General features: G+C 35.0%; 1 protein-coding gene across 3 annotated transcripts; it reads left to right on the forward strand.

The window, feature by feature from the left end:
- Positions 1 to 68: 68 nt before the first annotated feature.
- On the forward strand, positions 69 to 22279 carry ptpn6 (protein tyrosine phosphatase non-receptor type 6). 3 transcript variants are annotated; one of them, XM_082149756.1, is made up of 17 exons: positions 69 to 271; positions 1596 to 1752; positions 2335 to 2363; positions 3353 to 3475; positions 5301 to 5495; positions 12229 to 12409; positions 13978 to 14094; positions 14595 to 14726; positions 15849 to 15945; positions 16070 to 16149; positions 16271 to 16417; positions 16689 to 16823; positions 17671 to 17825; positions 19003 to 19070; positions 20089 to 20240; positions 20501 to 20574; positions 21188 to 22279. In XM_082149756.1, the coding sequence occupies exons 3-17, from the start codon at positions 2356 to 2358 to the stop codon at positions 21288 to 21290; spliced, it is 1767 nt and encodes a 588-aa protein (XP_082005882.1). In that variant the 5' UTR covers positions 69 to 271; positions 1596 to 1752; positions 2335 to 2355; the 3' UTR covers positions 21291 to 22279. The 3 variants fall into 3 exon arrangements, with proteins under 3 accessions (XP_082005882.1, XP_082005881.1, XP_082005880.1); XM_082149755.1 differs by lacking the exons at positions 69 to 271; positions 1596 to 1752 and adding an exon at positions 1843 to 2106; XM_082149754.1 differs by lacking the exons at positions 69 to 271; positions 1596 to 1752; positions 2335 to 2363 and having other exon boundaries at positions 3327 to 3475.
- The last annotated feature ends 2 nt before the right edge of the window (positions 22280 to 22281 follow it).

Consider the following 22281-nt stretch of genomic DNA (forward strand, 5'->3'; position numbering starts at 1 on the left):
GAAATTATGACAATTAACTAAAATGGTTGGGTGGAGGCAGATAACTTATCGGAGCAAATATGCTTTGGGAAAGGAAGACTGGAAAAGAGGACATGCCAAGTCTAGTTTAGTTAGTCAAGCCTTCACTTTGCATGTTATTAGATCAATAAATGTTAATGATGTTTGATCCATTTCATCCAAAAGCAGAACTTGACATTGTATCACTGTGTGTGTGCGCGTGCGTGTATACAACCAAGTATTAATCCGAAGAGGACAAAAGCATGTCATTTAGGTAAGGGACAGTTTTCTGACCTTTCTAAAATCATGTGTGCAAAATGCATGCGTTTCTAACTTGACCTTTTTCCTCTACCTTTTTTAGTTTTATCTCAAAAGATGGGTTATGTGGTGTCACTTGCCTTTTCACTAACATAGGCTACTGTACATTGGTTTAATTTTTCGGCTATCTCTATACTGATCTATTTTGTGGACTGGTAATCAAAGAATACTATTGCACACAAAAAAGAAAACAATGTAAGATGTATTATTCTGTTTTGACCACCTGTCAAATGGCAAGGTGTTTCCAGAAATGTGATTAGTTTTAAGATGTTTGATCTTCCTTACTGAACACACACCTCCAGTTGCTGCTAAATACCTTTTTATCTGGCTGTGTATTTGTTAAAATTTTTCTAAGGTAGTGGTAACTATAGAAAGAGCCACTTTTGAAAAAAACATTTTATGATGTGGTATCGTGAAACTGGATTTTGGACTTTGCCTGTATTCAAATGTTAGCTGCAACCTAGAGGCTAGACGAATAAAATTTGCAAGGCAAAAATAATCTCCCTTTCTGGATAGACTTACGATCTTAACGTGTAGGCCTATTAAATTTTGTCAGGCAAACGTATTTTTGAGGTCAGTACGAAATGAATGCTTTTATTCAGCAAGGATGCATTACTGATCAAAAGTCACAATAAAGACTGTTACAAAATGATTTCAAATAAATCCTGTACTTCTGAACATTCTATTCAAAGAATCCTGAAAAAAAATGTATCAGTTTGAGTTTCCACAAAAATATTATGCGGCACAACTGTTTTTGACTGTGATAATGTTTCTTGAACACCAATTACACCAAATTAGAATGATTTTGAAGGATCATGTGACACTGAAGACTGGAATAATGGCTGCTGAAAATGCAGCGTTGCCATCACAGGAATAAATTACATTTTAAAATGGAAAACAGTTATTTTAAATTGTAATAATTTTTCATAATATTACTGTTAGTAGTACTGTGAACACATAAATGCAGCCTTGGTGAGCATGAGATATTTATTTAAAAAGCATTAAATAAAATAATACTGACCCCAATTTTCGTGTGTAATTTATCAAAATTACGTTTTTATTTTTATTAAGCGTGTTAAATAACTTATTACTTTAACTTATTTGTTTATTTATTTATTTTGATGACCATGCGGCCTTGTGGTTCACTGGCTATTTATATAAGACACCTAAGGCCATTTTTATGTAATAATTGTGTAAATTATGCAGTTAACAAACCATAACATACATCTCTCTCTCTCTCTCTCTCTCTCTCTCTCTCTCTCTCTCTCTCTCTCTGTGAGGTGAAAGTCTGGAAACAAGGAAGTGCAATGTACACTAAACAAAATGGACTTTAACTGTCAGACTGACACCAACCTGTGAAATCAACAAATCAACCTGCGAGAAAAAGGCATAAATGATAGGAAGCAAGAGAAGTACATTCAGAAGCTGTAAATGAAGGTAATTTGCATTTCATTGTTGTTTTTGATAGTTTGCTCGGCCTGTAGTTCCCCTATTTGTCTCTTTTAGTTTCAAATGGTGAGCTGGACGTTTGTCTGGATTAGTTCTTGACTAAAATGACTTGAAGAACCAGGAAATCAATCTGCCATCTCAGGATCTTTCTCTATCTCTCTTGTTGCTTTCACTGTTTTATGAACAAGCCACAAAAAGGAAGGAAGGAGTTTGTAACAGTGCATGCGAGAGTGAGAGAGGGAGGGACATACAACAGGCTTATATACACTGTCAGGACGACCTGCTCTTCAAAGCACCGAAAACACTGTTTACGTTTCGAGAGAGGAGAAGCAGAGAGGGCAGGTATGATGCCGGTAGACTAATGATTATGGGCTGTGGTTGGTTGTGTGGAGGGATGTCAGTGCACAGGTTATAGAAGGAGGGAGGCAAATGGAAAAGTAGAGGATGAGTGCAGACGTATGACACAAAGAGAAGAAGACTGTTCTTTACAGCTCTGGATTATGTTTAAACATGTATCTTATTTATTACAATATTAATGTGCATTCAATTCTTTTTCTTTTTGACTGGAAGAGGAACATTTGAAATAGGAAGATGGTTCGGTAAGTTGAGACTCTCTTGTTCCAATCTTGTTCAACTTCTTCCCTTTTTCAGTTTTTGCTACTCAAATGTTTTCTTAGACCCTTATCTGTGCGTTTTGCAATACGTGTAAAAAAGCTTTTTGTGTATGTGTGAATGCAACTGCGAAGTGCACCGTGTATTTATGTTGATGCATGCCTGGGCTTTGTGTGAATGTGCATTTCTGCAAATGCACTTGGTGGTTTGGTAGGCCTTGGTAGAGTGTGCTTGTTTTTGCATGTGCTTCACCGTGCCATGAATGATTATAATACATCATTATTAATGAAAACATTTGCCTATTTGCTTTTGAACAGCTCTGTGCCTCCTCTACACACACACACACACACACACACACACACACACACACACACACACACACACACACACACACACACACACACACACACACACACACACACACACACACACACACACACACACACACACACACACACACACACACACACACACACACACACACACACACACACACACACACACACACACACAGCCTAAACAGTATTTGGACTCTTTTATAAATGCATGAATGCAATACATACCAAAATTCGAAATCAAATGGATCAAATTATGGTAGTGGTTTTCTCAGAACTAATTTCATTTTTCTAAGCCATTTTTGCAGTTACATTTTTACCAACCAAGATGTAGATGTATGAAGTCAGTTTCCCCTCTAGTCCACACAGGTGTTCTAAACCACAGGTGCAGTTCATCACATAAACTATGCAAATGTTACACTAACATTTGACTGCCACAAATTGTCCAAATATTGTTTTTATTTTCATTTTGAACAAAATATATTCGTTCTTCTTTTTTGAATGAACTTCTTTTAATTATTAAAGATTTGGCTTGCGTACAGTTGTCTACGTACGATATGTTGTACTATTCGTGTGATGGCACTCATGTAAAATGTAATATTATTATCATATTAACAGATGCTCATTTACATGTTAAACAGGTGGTTCCACAGAGATCTGTCTGGAATAGACGCAGAGACCGTTTTGAAGACCCGAGGCGTCCATGGCAGCTTCCTGGCCAGACCCAGCAAGAAGAATGTTGGCGATTTCTCCCTGTCTGTTAGGTACAGCACTTTTTTTTTGTTTGATGATCTGATAAAAATGTCAATTTTTAGTAACTTTTTATGTCGTCATTTAGAGGTGAAAATTTGGTTCTGAGGATAAGCTGAGGTCAGATTGGGTGACAGATAGTCTTCACTTCTTTCCAGGACTATCTGCTTTATTTATGAAAAGAACCCTTTCTGTGTTGGCTTAATAAAAACATTTTACTGAATGTTTCCTGCGTTAGACTGGTTTCAGACTCGTCTTTGTTCCTCTGATTCTGACCGTGTTTAGTTCTAGAGCTTGTCAGACAACATTTATATACTCTTCAAACCAATTATTCGATTTTTTTGGAATAGATAACAAGCAGTTATTTTTTTCTCTCTAGGCAGACATCACACACAATGACCGAATTAACATTGAATTATTTGTGGGGTTAATTTGATTCTGTATTTGTGTTTTGTCCGTCACATTTTTGTCTTGTATTTTTCAGAAGCGTTGGTGTGGGTTGTGGTTTTCTGATGTTAAATTATTTTCATGCAGTCAACTAATTTTGATGTACTTTCTTAAACAATCTTTTGTTTTTATTTTCTTCTCTCTTTTTTTTCTTTTATTCATGCACCTGCTACCTACAGTTCACTTTACATAACAATACAATAATTCACGCATTTATTTGTGTGTTTATTATGTCCATAAACCTAATTCATTTGATTTATATAAAGACTGTAAAATATGCTTCAGACATACAATGAGTCTATTTTTGTCAATTCTACTTTGTATAAAAATGGTCTACTTAATGATGAACGACATCAATAGGCTGATTAATAGAATTGTCTGCGATGTTGTCACGTGATGATTTCGGTGTTACTAAATGCCAGCCTAATGTCAGTTTATTTTTAAAGGGCAAAGATAATGTCAAAAGCGTGCCTTACGATTCTGACAATTACACTGACTTGTATTCTATTCTATTTTGTTCTGTTCTCTACAGATAAACATATGTAGAGCAATTTCAATAATACTTGTTTAAATTTGCATGTTTTCATATTTGCTTGTAGCCTAGAATAAATCTCCCATGTTTAATAATTGAAAATACAGTATGTCATGCTTTTATGAAGGCACCTTTATTTGTTTACCACATTTGTAGTTTATTAAACCTTATTACAATATAATAAAATTACAATGTTAACAACAATAATGGAAATTAAGTGTCACTAACATTGTAATTTAGTGTAGAATCATAAAAGTCATAAATTAAAAAAAAAAAGTAATACAGGCTTTTAAGCCTTTAATTAATATGCTATTATAAAGCTGACAGTACAGTGTAAAGACAGAGAAAGGGAATGGGAATGACTCAGATCAGGTCGGATTTGAACCTGCATTCCTGTAAGTCCTCCTCGTATATGTCACTAGAATGTGTCCTATTTACTGCACCACGGTTCCAAATCACATAACCAAAGTTGGTTTACTGGCATACTTGAACATAGCTATTTTTTTGAGAAGGTATTGAATCCCTCAAGCTCAGGAAGCTAAAACTGCAAGCCTGAGGAAACAGAATTGGGGTAATAAATACAAGAAATATTACTGCAATCCTTTGTGAATAAGCCGTCAAGTAATTACTACATGCAATTTCTACACACTTTGTGAAGCTACTATTACTCCATTTCCTGCGACATTACGTGATGTTGTTGGATTTTGCCTCTGAAAGAAACGACTCATTTATGTATAGGGTCCTAATTGAGATGCCATGCATGTTCTATCTGATTAATAGTAAGCCAATAAACCGAAATTAAATTTTACTGAGAATGGTACATCTTCAATCCTCTTTCCTTCTCTTTCTCTTCCTCTCAGAGTGGGGGAAATAGTCACGCATATTAGGATTCAGAACACGGGTGATTATTATGACCTTTACGGTGGGGAGAAGTTTGCTACGTTAGCTGAGTTGGTGGAGTACTACACTGGAGATCATGGAACTCTACAGGATAAAGATGGGACCGTTATTGAGCTCAAATACCCCTTAAACTGTTCTGATCCCACCACTGAGAGGTAAGCCATCATATTTGACCCTGTATCCTGATGATGTCGGGCTTATTTACAAAAATAACTGAAGCAAATAACTATTACAAGTTACAAGATGTTGATTTGATTTTGGGGATGCCATTGATCTAAATTATTTGTGAGACTGATATACATCATTGCCATTACAGTACGAGTTTCATCTGTATTTTGCCAATGCACATACTGCTCTATAAAAATTGTTAACATGATAAAAACACTTACTAACCTTGTGTATGCAAAGTTAAACATTTTCTTAACTCCTGTCATGACCATATAAAATATGATTATAATGTTCACATAGGTATTTACTGCTCGCTTTTACAACACCATATCTAAAATAACGAGGCCCTCCACAAATACAGTAGATGCATTGTTTTCTGATATTGATTATATTCAAATATGTAACATTTATCATTCTGGTTGCAATCATGGCTTTTGCAGTTGTTTATAAAGTTAGGCTGTTATTTTTTCCCCCAATAGCTAGAAGGTAAAGAGTTTAGTCAAAAACAAAATGTATGTTAAAAACTCAAAAGGTCAAAGTCAGAATGTGATATTTCCATGCCTCGCATTATGCAGCTTCATTGTTCGATGTTACGCATAGTGCTACGGTATTTGGGTAATTGGAAATTTCTGTTTGCAAATTTATATTCAGACTTATGCCATGGTCAGTGCAGTGGACCCAGTAGTCAAATTATTGCTGTCCATGTAAACATATCAACTGGCTTTATGGTCTTTTTAAGGAATATCTAAGACAAGGAAACTCAGTCATTTTCCTAATAAGGCTAAGAATTTACATATTTTATATTTTACAACTAATATACAGTGTTGTTATCAGTGAAGGACATTTTTCTGCTTTGCACTTCTGGAGAGATGTTTAGTTTAGCAGTGGTATTTTATGTAAATGAATCTGTTCAAATGCTGTCATGCTAACTGAAAGCTTCAACTGATTTTTTTTTTTTTGTGGCAGAAAAATACTATACTAGCTGCACTATAAGCTAACAAAAAAATTGTTCACTATATAGCTTCAATGTAATTAGCTTTTTGTGTTAGTAACTAGTGTGGCTACCTACTTTTAATAGCATGTATTGCTTTTTAGCTACATTACACCAAGATACTAACAAATAGAAGCTAATTACATTTAAGTTGTGTAGTTAGCCACTTTTGTTAGCATGTAAACAAAAATTAGATACATTAGTAGTTTGTCTGTAGTTTAACTATTTAAAAACAAAAACAAATCAAAGCTTGACTGGTAGCTTCCCCAACACTGGTTGCTACATGGCAAAATATTAATGGCAAATTAGTGGAACAATTGTTATGGAGTGGAATGATCCACATGTATGCAGTTGGAAGTCTGTGATATTGCCACTGTAAAATGACAATGATTAAGACAAAATGTCTCTAAGAGGAGTCTGTCCCTGCTGTTGATGTATTGATTTGCTAAAAGCGTCACATGATTTGTCATTTTATCACACAATGGAAGTCTTCCACATTCTACTTTCAGTTACATCAGAAACTGAGGAACAAAACTTGATATAAACCTCCAAAATTTCTTCCACCGCAGACATTAATCTTTATAAATAAAGAGTTGAAATTCCCAACAGCAGCAGATTCACTTAATTTGGCAAGAGATGTGTTACCATGATCAGCAAGTATAACTCATTTAAATCATTTAACATGGTCTCTTTTGCTTTACGATTACACCAAATTTACATATTCTAAATCAGTCTGCTGCTGCAGATCCTAATACTATCTGACCACACAATATAAGAACTTTAAACTGTAGCCTATATCAGTTTATCCTGCTTACACATCACCCTGTATCAGCATTGCTAATCATAAGTCTAACTACATGCGATGCGCGATAAAAAATTTATCTTTTCCATGTTATTTAGAGTTTTTGTCAGCCACGACGGCGACATGCGACGATTCTATTTTAGAAACGATTTCTATTTTTCTGCGACGTCGCGGCTGGAACAACAAGCGCAAATTGTGGCAATGATGATAATCTCAGGTACTGTTTATGTGCTTTATTTAATTTTAAAAGCATGCAATGTGACTTTGAATATCATTTAGTGTTCCCAGCTTTGTAGCTGTAAAAGCAACAATCGATAATTCACCTCAGATCTTGAAATTAAACAAAAGGAAACAAGAACGTTCAAACGGTGAACAAAAGTGTATTCTTTGACAAAGATTGTTTTAGTAACTCAGCGTATGTATTTTTAAATAATATTTAAATGGTGTAATATTTGTGAATTTGATTATGTAGCCTACTTATCCATTTTCTTGCACGTGCCGCCAAGATAAGCTGTGCACTTGCCGCGAGACTCCGCCCACACGCTGATTTTGATTGATTTTGACGCATCTCGCAGTCGCGTCGCGTCCAGTGTGGACAGAAATTATTTGTCACTGGAATCTTATCGCATCGCGTCTGGTTAGGACACGATGTAAGATACACGTGTACTGTAGGTGCATGAATGATAAGCACTGGAAAATGCACCTTATCTGGATTTTTTCTTTCCCCTCTGTCTGTCTCTTTTTTTGTGTGTGTGCACAAATTATTTTTATGGTGAAAAAAAAAAAAAGAAAAAAAAAAAAGGGAGGTTTCAGATGATTTTTTTTAAAACATACATATATAGTATAAGACAGAAAAAAGTGACTGAATAAAAAAAGAGAAGACTGATTTTAAGATTGGCTAAACAAAAAATACAGCTGATTAATCTAATGATCATTAATCTAATGATTAATGCAGTGTAAGGTAAAGTGAATTATTATAATTTATAAATTTAACAAATTAAAGTAAATATTTGCCAGCGCAAATGTATGAGACTGCCAGAAATGTTTCTTTTTTTCAATTACAAATTCAAATTTCAATAAAATGTTCTATTATATTATATTATTACCAGCATACCAATTTGAGTCAAATGTTCAATTGAATTTTAGAGTATCGTTGTATTTAGTTCGTCCCTTTTTTGATTTGACAGTAGCACTCGAGTTGCATGAGCTCAGAGCTCCACAAATGATACTGTCCACATTGATCCAAACAAGCAAGACCACCTGACCAGCTGTGCAAATATCCTCACATTATCAATGTCAAAAATTTGATTAGTGTCTTGGAAATGTGCAAAGTCTTTTTCTTATTCATTCATAATATTGTTAAATGCTAAAATGTGTTTATTTCCAGGTTCAAATTAGATTTTGAATCCCACAATTCATTGTGGCCTTTTTGATCCTGAAGTGTCACCATCTTGGTCACTGAATTGAATTTAAGCTCCTTATTTCATGTTGAAGCACCTTGAATTGCAAACACATTCTACGCCTCCCTCTGCCATGTGTCTGACTTCCTCTTCTCAACTGCGGTTGGAAACTTCAGTTTTGACACATTTGCAAACAGTGACCAGACCCATTCAGCCCTTCCTTCATCTCTCTACTGTCTCTCTTCACTCTCTGTCCCCCACCCTTCTGTCTATTTTTCTCTTATTTGGTCATGCTGATGATAACTCTTTGATGGATGTTGTTGTTTAACGGACAGAAAACATGCCGAGGTCACATCCACACCGAACACATTTTTCCATTCCACTAGGCTACTTTTCCATTGTTTTTCAATGTAAATGCATACACAGATATCTTTAACTGTTGCGCGCACAACTTGCGTATTTTGCGTTGTCTCGCATGACACAGCGTTTTAAAACACGACACTCAAGTTAAAAGAAGTTCAGCTTTAAAAAAGACCATCTCTAAACCTTGCACTTTTAGTCGTTCCCCTGACCTGCATCATCTCATGTTTTTTGACAGCAAAAATAAGTTCTGTGTGAACCGGCCCTATGACTTACTTTCTTCTGCACAACACAAAAATGTATGTTTGAGGAAGAATTCTACTGTTTTTGTCCATACAATGAAAGCCAGTGGGGCCCAAAAATAAATTTGGACCCCACTGACCTTTTATTATGAGTTTACAGAGGAAATTTATAACAGCTATGTATAACCACGGTTTCTTAGTTAGGATGAGCACGTCTTCTCACGTATAAAAGGGGCTTCATTTCTGAAAGAGCAGAATTTGTAATGCTATTTCATCATAATTGTCTTTCAAAAGGAGAAAATAGTCACCAAAGACTCAAGTCTGCATGATGCTGTTTCTATGTGGTGAGAGATAAGATTCTCAAGTCTATCACGTCAGTTGTGATAGAGTTGGAAGAGAATTTGCAATGACAGATTGTGTAATGTATATACATTTGAGATTCACATAAATTATTAAATTAAGTTTATTTAACAAAGTTCGGGAAGAGCACGTTCAGGTAATCCATCTGCGAGAAAAGGCCTGTATATATAGCATTCCCTCACCTCTGTCCCATGACAGTTTTGCAGCATCCCACCGCCATCCCAATGCCTCACTCTAGGCTGGTTCCTGTCCCAGTCAAGGAGTACTCTGGGTTCAGGCCAAACCCTCCCCTCGGACAACACGCCAAATATACATGCGTTACCATACATTACCATATCTGATTGCATGTACGAGTGAACTTGTGAAATGTTTAATGCCAGAGTTAGTTGCATTGATAATGCATGGAACTTTGATCACAAGTCCAGTCTTAAATTTAAAACATAAAAGAGCAGAGATCTAGATCCCTTCATAAAGGACTGAGATGCACTGAAAATATTATTGCTGATTATAAACAAAAAGGCATCTTTTTGCATGACATAGTGTCTTAATAATAAGAGAGATGTCTAGTTGAAATGTGTCCAATCGCTCTTAGGCGTTACTTTTAGTATTATGTAAAATTTTAGTAAAGACAGAGAACTTAAGAATCACAGAATAATTGTATATATATATATATATATATATATATATATATATATATATATATATATATATATATATATATATATATGAAGACTTCAGATGCAAAAGCCTCTAAGTGCCATCTGATACATTCTTCTAAAATGATCATTTTTATCAAGCTCGTATATTTAGGTTCAGTAATTTCACTTTAATGACAATTAATAGGTAATTTTCTTTGCCATAAAGTGAAATAACTGAACATAAACATACAAGCTTGATAAAAATGATCATTCTAGAAGAAAATATCAGATGGCACTTAGAGGCTTTTGCATCTGAAGTCTTCATATATATATATTAATATTAGCGGTCAAGTTGTTTATTATAAATATCATTTTATTTAAAAATATAAGATTTTTTTTTTTTTACAAATAATTATTAATTTTATTTAAAAATGTAATAAAATAATTTTTTTCATTATAATTATTAAGAGGGATCAAAATCATACAAACTAAAACACTGGTTGTAGTTGACAGAGAGCAATCATGGAAGAACCCCCAGAAGGGCGATTTGGCAAGCGTTTTCTCTCTCTCTCAAGAGAACAGAGAAGGAAGGACAAGCTAAAAATACACCAAAGTCTCGAGTCAAGAAATCTTGTCATCAGAAAATTTTCCGACCGCAGTACAGGAAGCTGAGATGTAGAAATTGAGAACTGAGTCCAATTGTTAGTACACATTTTAGTATGCTAGAGCGTGAGGACCACCATACTTTTGCGTCATGATCCAGAATTGCTAATAAATGTATGCAAACTGGAAATGCATACGTGACATAAATGTTCAGCCGTGTGTGTTTTTGTTGTTGTTATGGCTGCAGTGGTTTGTGGTGCAGCTGCATTGGCCCTAGTTTTATTTTATTTTTAGGCACTATCATACTTTAAATACCTTGACTGTCTGGTTTATTTGTGTCAGAGACGTACATTTCTTTGAACCATGTTTGCAGGATATCCTCATAAGAACATCTAGGGGAGAGCGGGGCACAAAGTTACGCTTTTTGACTTTCTCAGTTTGTGTAAATCTACTTATGTTTCAGAGTATTTATTTTTTCCCACATTCATTTCCCACATGTCTAGTACAATTATGTGGTTTTGTTTTATTAATACAGTATATACTTTTTTCTTGACATACCCCGAAAGAATGGAAGTGAAATGTGACAACATGCCCCATAGGTGGGGTACATTGTAACATGACCATATGACAGCTTAAAATGTTATCTGATCTAAAAAAAAAAAAACAACAAAAAAAACCAAGACAAACTAAAATATTTTCATATAAAATAATGGCATTTTTTAATAATTTAATATAAACTCATTTTTGACACAGCTATGCAACATAGTTCAAAACAAATAAATAATTAGTAATTTCTGAACATTGACTGAACAGTCTTTATTCACCTTTTTCTCATGTTTTCTCAATAGAATTAATACAAGTATAGAATATAATAGTATATTTCTAATAGGGGCAAATTGTAACGCAGTGTGACAACATGCCCCACCTGCACAACTGGGATTTAAACCCAGCTAGTGTCTTCTGCTAGCGAAGCATTAAAGAACTATCTCAACTGTTAAATAACATATTGGAGATTCAAATAATATCAGATTTGTCTAATTTTAAATAAACACAAAAAATATAGATGAAAAATTAACTTAAGTAAGAAATTTACTTTTGCTATGGTTTAATAACTGTATTTTATTTTGGCGCAATTTTTTCTCTATATAGTGTTGAATATGGCAACTAGTAAATACACCAAGTTTCATCATGCTAGCATGTGTGGAAGTATTTAAAACAAGTGTGTTACATCTAGCCCCGTGTTACGTTGTGCCCCGCGCTCCCCTACTGTACAGGAATCTAAACTTCACAATGACTTTTTTCTCTTTTGCATTTGTATCTTCAGGTGGTACCATGGCCACTTGTCGGGTCCAAACGCTGAAAAGCTGCTCCGTGAGCGCGATGAGCCCGGGACGTTCCTGGTTAGGGAGTCGCTCTCTAAACCAGGAGACTTTGTCCTGTCTGCTCTCACCGGTGATATGAGCAGTGTTGGTAGGAAGGTCTCCCATATCAAGATCATGTGCAAAGTAAGTGCATGTGCTCATACATGTATTATTGTTGTGAGTCAAAAGAGGTCAGGGTTCTGCATAATCTTAACAGCAAGTACCTATAATGAACGTGAAAATAGAATATGTTACTTCATAAGCTTGTTTCAAGTCTAATAATTAGTTGCACTTCCTCTTGAAAAGGTTTCAAAGTGGGGTTTTGGACAATATCAACATAAATCCTTATTTGTTGGTGTAAATGCATTAACTTGCAGTTATTATTTAGGATTAGCAATAAATGATTAAATACTATTTGCAATACAAATAGCAAATTTTTAAATAGCTCAAGTATTTTCTGTTATGAATAATTGTTTTATTTAATGATTTTGTATATTTAAATTTTTTGTGTTGTCCCTTTTCAATGCAAAGCCATCACAAATTAAATATGATTTATGCTGATATTGTTAAAAACCTCTCACTTAGACTGTTTACATACGGAGGGCACTGTACACATGGCTTATTTAGCTGAATATGTACTTTTGTATAGATCTTAGCATCTTTATTAACAACACGTTGTTTGAGTGGAATTATTTTCATAAATTTAGTAAATAACAAAAATACAAAAAAAAGTTTTAAGTGCATAACATGAAATATATTCACGTACACACAGAATGACATTTGTACACATTCACACAGACTTCCATATGCATGTTTGACATACTTAAGCATATGCACAGTATAGTATTTTTAAACATATGGTACACACAGTTTGACATCAATACACACATTTGCACTTACCTGAAAAACGCGACTGGACTTTGAGTCATGAGCGCGTTGGATGGTAGCGGGGGTGGTCATGGCCCTCTCGGGGCTCTACATAAGCACTATTGTTGTGCTGTTTAAATGAATGGTAGAAGATTATGACCGAGGGGAAATCAGGTCAGCGCGCTGCCTGTCGATTGTTAATTTATTCCACTGGTATGTGCGTATGTGTATGTGCATTAGTGAGGTTCAAAGAGCACAAAATGCCATCGTTGCATTGTTGCCCTGTGAGCTGATTATAACAGAACAAACAGTGTTCTGTGAAGACGGTTCTAATCAGCTCAGAGAACCAAACAATGCACTTAAACCAGCCTATGTTAACCCTAGTTTATCCAAGAAGTTGTAAGCCCTTGCCAATGGACAGCTTCTGTTTTTAATCTGATTTAAAGACACAGAAAGCTTTCTGTGTCGCCATTTTGGTGATGGTATTTTAGGTTTAATGATAGAACATTCTAACAGGTTTTACAATGAAAGTTAAATCTGAGTGACCGTTCTTTATTCATTTTTAATAAGAATAGCATAAGCAAACTTTTCAAGCAAAAGAATGAATAAAAACCAATATGCTTTGCAAGATTATTTTCTACACCAGTGTGAACATGAGAGCATCCATCCATCTCGATTACAGTGAAATCACACAGTATAAATGTGTCAAAAAATACATAGCTGTCTTTATATTTTAATAAGTATTATTTGGGGGTCCTTGGCATCAAGTTAAGGTGCCACTGAACCTCGTGTTACCCTTAGGAATCAGAGTGACTGATTCATTTCTTATGTATGTTTATTTTCAGAATGACCGCTACACAGTTGGTGGTAAAGAAATTTTTGACAATTTGACAGACCTCGTGGAGCATTTCAAACGCACTGGTATTGAGGAGTTGTCTGGGACAATGGTTTATCTCAAACAGGTAAAGAACATTTATATTGGGCAGGGGGTTCATACCAACATGTGTTAAATAAATCTCTTAAATGTCAAGCAAGCGTGCAACAAAAACACTAGCAACTAATCAGCTTCTGGTATTAACTGCAACACTGTGGGAATTGACTAGGTATGGTCACATTGAATTCTACATGTTGAGATATTTGGCTGAACTGATTTGATTTTAAAACCCTTTTGTTATTTGTGATCAAAAGGATAAGTTGCTGTTATAGTGATCTACTATTACTTTTATAGTGGCTAAATGTTGAGCATCTGTTCTGCTGAACAGAGATACGGCTGGAAAATATCTGTGAAACTGAGCAATGTACTTTATAGTGTGACAAAATGGCAAATTACATAGAACTGTGGGAAGCACCTTTAATGTTGTGATTAATATTTGCCCTTTCTGTCTGTCTGTCTGTCTGTCTGGTGTTTTGATGTATGTCTTGCTCTTCTCCCATGATGTTTACCCACCTCTCTTTTCTCCAGCCTTATTACTCCACGAGGTTGAACGCAGCTGATATTGAGAGCAGAGTAAAGCAGCTCGACCTAACCTCAGAGAGAGAGAACATGGATGGGGCTGATAAAAAGATAAAAGCTGGGTTCTGGGAAGAGTTTGATGTGAGTGACGTGTTTAAAGGTTATTCACCACCAAGTTCTTCATGCATTAGAGTCACAGCTACATTTAAATGCTCTTTGTGGGATTTATTTGGAAAATAACTATTTTATATAATATGCTATTTAAACAAACATACATGGAGAATTAATATGGAATTCCAGGTTTTCAGTTAAAAGAACTGATTTTATACTAGAACACGCTTGCATATTAGTTGGACCAGCCTGAAAACACACACACACACACACACACACACACACACACACACACACACACACACACACACACACACACACACACACACACACACACACACACACACACACACACACACACACACACACACACACACACACACACACACACACACACACACAAAAATAAAAACAGTGATTTGAGCTAAACAGATTTGAAAGATGATCAGATTTTATTGCCGATTTCAGTCTTGACCAATTCATGTTTCAACTTGCTCAGGAGAAACCACATTTACAAAAACCCAAACTCCACCAAATTAAATTAAATTAAATTAAATTAAATTATTTTAATTCCGTAGATTAGTCCTACCTGGGTAAAAATATGTATGTTATTCCCACGCAGTGGTAGTTTTGGGTTTGTGGGCTGGAGTTATTCCGTTCACACCTAACAGCAGCCTGTAGTCTGTTAGGCCACAACAGAGGGTCTATTTCCCACTCAACATAATACATGTTTGCCTTTGGCCCACTTTTTGTTTTGCCAAAGCAATCAGATCTTATGAGATAACTGATTTATTACTTTAAAAACACAGTTACATTTTTACATAAATGACAAAGGTATGTGTTTTGTCGAGAGCAGTTTTAGCAGCATCATCTACATGAGTTATGAGTCTGATTAAAGACAATTTGTGCATTTTTACAGCCTTTTTTATACTTATAACACTTGGTACCGGATGGCAAAATGAATTTAATCAACAGTTGCTAAAATTAGTGCGTTCATAATGATCTCTGGTCGTAGTAAGGTTAGACCACAGGAGCCAAACGGTTGTTCAGAGCCACTCTCAACAGGCAGGATGTGGTAATTGTACTTTCTGTCTTAATTTCCCTTACTGTCTGTTCTATTCTTGATCTATAAATCTGTTTTTCTGCTTGCAGGCACTGCAGAAGTTGGAAACTAAGGTAACGAAGAGCAGAGATGAAGGAATGAGACCAGAAAACAAAAGCAAAAACAGATACAAGAACATCCTTCCCTGTGAGCAATGAATCTGATCACACTGCAGTATTTCTTTTAAAAATGAATAAATGAAATATAAGTTTAGTATAGCATCTTGCTATTATTTACAAATAATAAATATTCCCATTTCTTCCCCTTTCAGTTGATGAGACCAGGGTTATCCTGCAAAGCGGTGATCCCAATGTTGTCGGCTCTGATTACATCAATGCCAACTATGTTGTTGTACGTCCGCAACATAAATCACAACATAATCATAAATCTCTCAAATTGCATCTTTAAAATGTCTTGTTTAAACCCTCTCTTTTCCATCATTCTCTCTCTTTCTATACGTCTGTGTTCACAGAACAAATTAATGGATATTAATAACCAGAAAGTTTACATTGCTTGTCAAGGCTGCCTCGCAACGACTGTAGGCGATTTTTGGCAAATGGTGTGGCAAGAAGAGTCACGAGTAATCGTCATGACAACAAGGGAGGTTGAGAAAGGACGGGTTAGTACTAGTTAACATTCATCCGGTTAATAATTAATTATATTACTGTTTTATTTAGTATTTTTTATTTCAATTATTATTAAATGTAGTAACTATTAATGAAAAATGGGTTTCTTATTTATGTAATTCAGTAATGTCTTCTGGCTTAGTTTTCTATGTGAAACAGTACATCTTTATAGCCTCGCTTTAAAAAAAAAAAAAAAGAAGAAAAAAGAAAAATCTCCTAACTTCAAATGTAACGTTCATGGTTTCTCTTTTGTTACCTCTGCAGAATAAGTGTGTGCCATACTGGCCTACTATTGAGGGAGAGTCAAAGGACTTAGGCAGATATATAGTGACGTTACTGGATGAGAAGGATGCTACTGATTACAAGATCAGAGTGATGGAGATCACAGCTACGTACCGGGTGAGAAAAGAGTCTTTTCAATACCTCTGAGAGCACATTTCTGTGCACTTGACTGCACCTGTGGCCCAGATTCTGTCCCTATATGTCATTCTGTTCCATTGCATCTCATACCATCACCTTGATTCCAATAATATAGGCCTAAAAATAAAACTGTATGAAGTAAATAGTATTGTGTCTTTCAAATGTGGCTTTTCTGTTATTAACAAATAGAGTTGCATTATGATTAGATTAAAAGGTCAACACTTAAGGTTCAGCTTTCGATCGATTGCTTTAAATGCCACTTATTTTGTGTTTCTCAAAGACTGTCACTGGGAAAAAACATAATTAATCTTTTTGTGTTGGACTGGTCACTCCAAATTGTTTTAAAAACTGAAGATTGTTAACATATTCAGTTTTTATTTTATTCCATTCCATTTCATGCTATAGATTTGATTCCAATAAAAACTGTGTAAAGAAAACAGTATTGTGTCTTTAAAATGTGGCTTTTCTATTATGAAAAACACAATTGCATTATGGTTAGATAAACAGGTAAAAAAGTGAGACCACTTTAGGTCTTAAGCTTTAGGATTTTAAAAAATTCAAGAACAAAAACACATGATGTAAAACGAAGGAAATTATTTCTTGAAGCTTGAGTGCCTTGAAATACTAAGAAATGTACAGTATGTACAATTTAATACATTTTTATGTTGGCAATATCATTTTAATTAAGTAAAAAAAGTTTCTTAAACGGAAAGGTGGCACAAAGCGATTGATTAGCATTGAAGCATAAATGCATGAATGCACTGCACATTGTGATGATTCTCTTCCTTCATGTATATTCTCTCTCTCTTTGCCTTTCTGATTCCAGAAAGAGCCAGCTCGGACCATTTGGCACTACCAGTATTTGAGCTGGCCGGATCACGGCGTGCCGCAAGAGCCTGGTGGAGTGCTTAGCTTTCTGGAGCAGGTCAACATCAAACAGAGCGAACTCTCCTCATCTGCACCCATGATCATCCACTGCAGGTACTTACTCACAATAACATCATCCTCCACTTGGGGGCTTCATGAGCACAAGATGCCATGCCATTTCAGATGTCCATAAAACATACACTCTTAGAAGAAAAGGTTCTATATAGAAGCTTAAAGGATTCTGTCAGGCACTTCGTGTATAGAACCTTTTAGGGGTTCCCATCATGCGATCATTTTATGGATTTAGTTTTAATAAACTCATTTTGTTTTAATGATTTTTTTATTTTGATTAAATTTTAACAATTAAACAGCTCATAAACATACTTTATCCCTAGAAAATGTGTAAATAACATATTAAACATGAAAGTATTATTAAGTAGTATTATTAATAATTTAAGACATTCCTTCTTATGTAGAAACTTTTGGTAAAGGGTTCTTTAAAATTGAGTCAAGAACCCTAGGTTCTATATAAAGCCCCGTTCACACCAAGAACGATAATTATAAAGATATTAGCGTCCACACCGACACAAGTGATATTGTTATGGTTATTATAAGCAGCTTTAAATGCTCAAGCTCTTTAAGTTAGGTGGATTCGGATTGGCTGTCAATGTTTTTTTTATCATTTATCAGCTGGATGAAATCGTTCTGAAAGTGATTCCATTTCCAACAATATTGTTTCTCTGTGCCGTTATCGTAATAGTTGTGGTATTGTGGTAGTTGCTGCTATTCTTTTAGAAATATATCTTTATCCGTATCATTATAGTTATCATAACTGGTGTGAACGGGCCTTAAGAGTGTACATCTGAATATTCTTGACATTTTATGGACAGCATTCATTGGTTAAATGCCACTTATTTTGTGCTTCACAAAAACCATCACTGGGAAAATACATAATTCATCTTTTTGTGTTGGACTGATCACTCCAAATTGTTCTAAAAAGTTAAGATGATTTTATTTTATTTTATAACAGAGTTTATTACATTTCATGTCATTTCTTGGCATGACATGTAATGCATGCTGAAAAGTTTAAGCAGAGAGTTTTAGCCAGAACACACCACTGTAATCACAGTACATGCTTGAACTCCTCATGATCCCTCACTTCCCACAACCTTTAAATGAATAGTTTGTTTACTCTTTAGTAACATGTGCTATAGGACATTCAGTGTTTCATGACCTCTACAAGTTGGAAGAGATAGTTTCAATATGTTGTTGCTCAATGTGTTTTTGGCAGTGCTGGTATTGGACGAACAGGAACCATTGTGGTAATCGACATGCTTTTAGATTCGATTGATGCTAAAGGTGAGTTTACCCTCTTTTGAGGTTTTTGAACCTGTTTTTTACTGTGTAAAAACTGATATCTGTGAGGCTTTAAAGTCAGCAGGCTGGAATCCAGAAGGTTGCTGGTTCAGTCACCAACTATTACAAGATATTAGCCATTGTGCCCTTCAGAAAAGCACTTAAAGGGATAGTTCACCTAAAAATGAAAATGTCGTCATCATCATATTATGAAGAATGTCGGTAACCAGTCAGTTGACGGTAGCCATTGGCTTTCATAGTATTTTTTTCCCCTACTATGGAAGTCAACGGCTATCGTCAACTGACTGGTTACCAGTAATGCCTTCATGGTACTGCTCTATGAGAAAATCACATGAAAGGTCATAGGTTTGATTCCCAGGGAATGGATAAACTCATTAAATGAATACCTTGAATAAGTGTCAGCCAAATGCGTAAATATATAAATTCTCAACTCAGTAGAGAAATTAGTGTATTTAAGATGTTTTTACAGGACACTGGAAATCCTGGGCAGTTTTGAATAAATTCCAGCTCTTAATGAGAGATTTACAACTTTAAATAAGCACATACACATTCTAGAGACAGGGTCAGTACAGTTTCAATATTCATCTTTGTCTCAAAACAATAATGAACGCTGCCATGGCAAAACTCATTTTAGATCAGGACATGAAAAATGATAATCTGATCACAGATCAGCTCTCTCAGCAGGAGACTCATTATTATTCATCATTTTTATTGCAACTTAGGGTTGATGCAGTGCAATCACATTGATTAAAGCATTATAACCTGTGAATGTCCCAAGGCTTTCTAGAATCAACGATATGTTTTGCTAATATGCTTCCCTTCGAAATCCTTTTTTTTTTTTTTTTTTTAACAAATCATTATACTTAGTCTTTTAATCTTATAATAGGCTTATTTTTAGTTGTTGCAACCACATTTCACATGGACACCTCAGGGGTGGTACTTTATCATAGATCTTGGATCAAACATAGTCTAAAGTTTCTAAAGATGTTGTCTGTGTCAGGTTTGGACTGTGACATCGACATCCAGAAGTGTATTCAGATGGTTCGAGACCAGCGGTCTGGCATGGTACAAACTGAAGCCCAGTACAAGTTCATCTACTTGGCTGTGCTACAGTATATAGATTCGGCTACGGTCACACGAAAGGCTGTCATGGTAAGAAAATGGCTGAGGATCATTGTGAGGTTTTTAAAAAAAATGAAATTAAGGGAATAAAGGGAAATGAAGCCAGAAAGTTTGCACTGTAAATGAATAATATTTGGTTTGTGTTTAATAATGTTTGGTTCCCATGATATATAATCAAAGTCAACACTGTAAATAAGAAGATAAGACTTGTATCCAGTTCTCTGTCTCTCCCATCTGTTGTATTTAGTATTGCTATTGATTATTTATTTATTTTTTACTTTCTGCTACAGGAAACAGAAACTGAATATGGAAACCTTTCAATTCAGTCTAAACACCAGAAAGCCAGTCGCAAAGCCTCTGCAAAGTGAGTATGCAACTGAGACTTCAGATTGTAGCGTATCTCCAAATACTCCCACAAACGTTAGGAAACATTCTTCTCACGTCCCCATATCTTCCCTAAACCAATGACTACTTAAGTAGGTGGTTCAAAGATCTCTCAGTCACACGGCCATTCTGCTTATACAAGCTTTTTTGTAAGTTATAAACCGTTGTGCAATATCCCACTGAAAAAGAAAGATGGATTGAGTAGGGCATTTTATCTCAGATCTTATTCAGCTCGACCTTGTTCAAATCACCGTGAGTCGAACTAATCATTGTCTCACTGGACAATGTTTGGAAAGTCTCTATTTCTCACGTTTATGTGGTTTATGTGCTGCTGACAAAAACATTAAAACTGCAGTAAACGGCAAAAAAAAGAAGAAAAAAAAGAGAACTTACTAAAAACAACTTAGTATAATGGTATGATTTTATACATATTCAAATCTAACTGCATTTAAATGAAAATGTTCATATCCAAGCATTGCAGTGGACTTCTCATATGTTTCTCTAGAAGTTGGGATGGTTATAATAATTGCTTAATTATTATAAAGTTAGTGACTAATCAGTCATACTGATTTTTCTTTCATTTTTTTTCCCAGAAAAAATGAAGATGTTTATGAGAATCTGGCAGCAAAGGGAAAGAAAGATGTCAAAAAGCAGAAATCAGAGGAAAAGAAGAGTGGATCTGTCAGGAAACGATAAAAATGACACGAAAAGATGAGATTTAATTGTGCTTCGTAATTGTACAGCTTATTTTAAAATTCACTTTTAGCTGATTTACAGACATACTGTTTAAAAGAAAAATATTTGATCTTATCCCACAAATCTTGCTATATTGTTTTCTCTGTGTATTTTTTTGTGTCATTTTTGAAAATATCTAGTAAGAAATTGTTGTTGAAGTAAATTCACTAAGTTGCAATTAATTATAAATCATCCACTTGTTTTCAGTTTTAATAAAAGTCCTTTTCAAAGACTGTTCAGAGTTATCCCTGGCAGTTATGGTTATCTTCTGTAATAAAATGAAGTGTTTGCATAGAATGTTTAATTTTCTGTGATGTTATTGTAACAGTAAGGCAGAAAGGAAAGGTTGATGTCCTGGTGAGATGATACGCACAAACTCTGGCCTGATGCCAGTGAGAGGGACCCGTCTCATTCTTCTTCTGTACATCAGAGAGTGAACCCCATACAGGGCTGACCCCGTTTAACATCGAGGCACAGCGGGGGAAAACATTAGGAGAAATGATGAATGAACTTTCCAGAGCTCCACATGAGCAACAAAACAAAATACGTCGGAGAAAAGAGTGTTACATTTCTAGAACATTCTCCATATAATTGATAAACATTTACATTTTAGGATATAAAATCAACTTCTCACCTTTAGTAAGTTAGCATGGTTAGCATCTTTCAACTGCCATTTTACTCACAAAGCAAATGCAGGGGGTCCACACCATCAGATACAAACATAATGTGCAGTGTTATATACATTTCTGTTACAATATTTTATTAATATTTTGAATATATTTTTATTTACAATATTTTAATTTTAGTAAACATTTTAGCAATTTTATGTTTTTGACTTTTTTTTCTAAATGTCTAAATAGTTTTATTTCAGTGTTTGGTTTTACTTCTTGTATACATCAAGGCAACAGATGTCTTGGAAACTGGCTAAAATAATAAAAGTTTTAGGTTTTTT

The sequence above is a fragment of the Leuciscus leuciscus genome (assembly GCF_965113295.1).
Source record: "Leuciscus leuciscus genome assembly, chromosome: 20".
In the NCBI taxonomy this organism is placed as follows: Eukaryota; Metazoa; Chordata; class Actinopteri; order Cypriniformes; family Leuciscidae; genus Leuciscus; species Leuciscus leuciscus.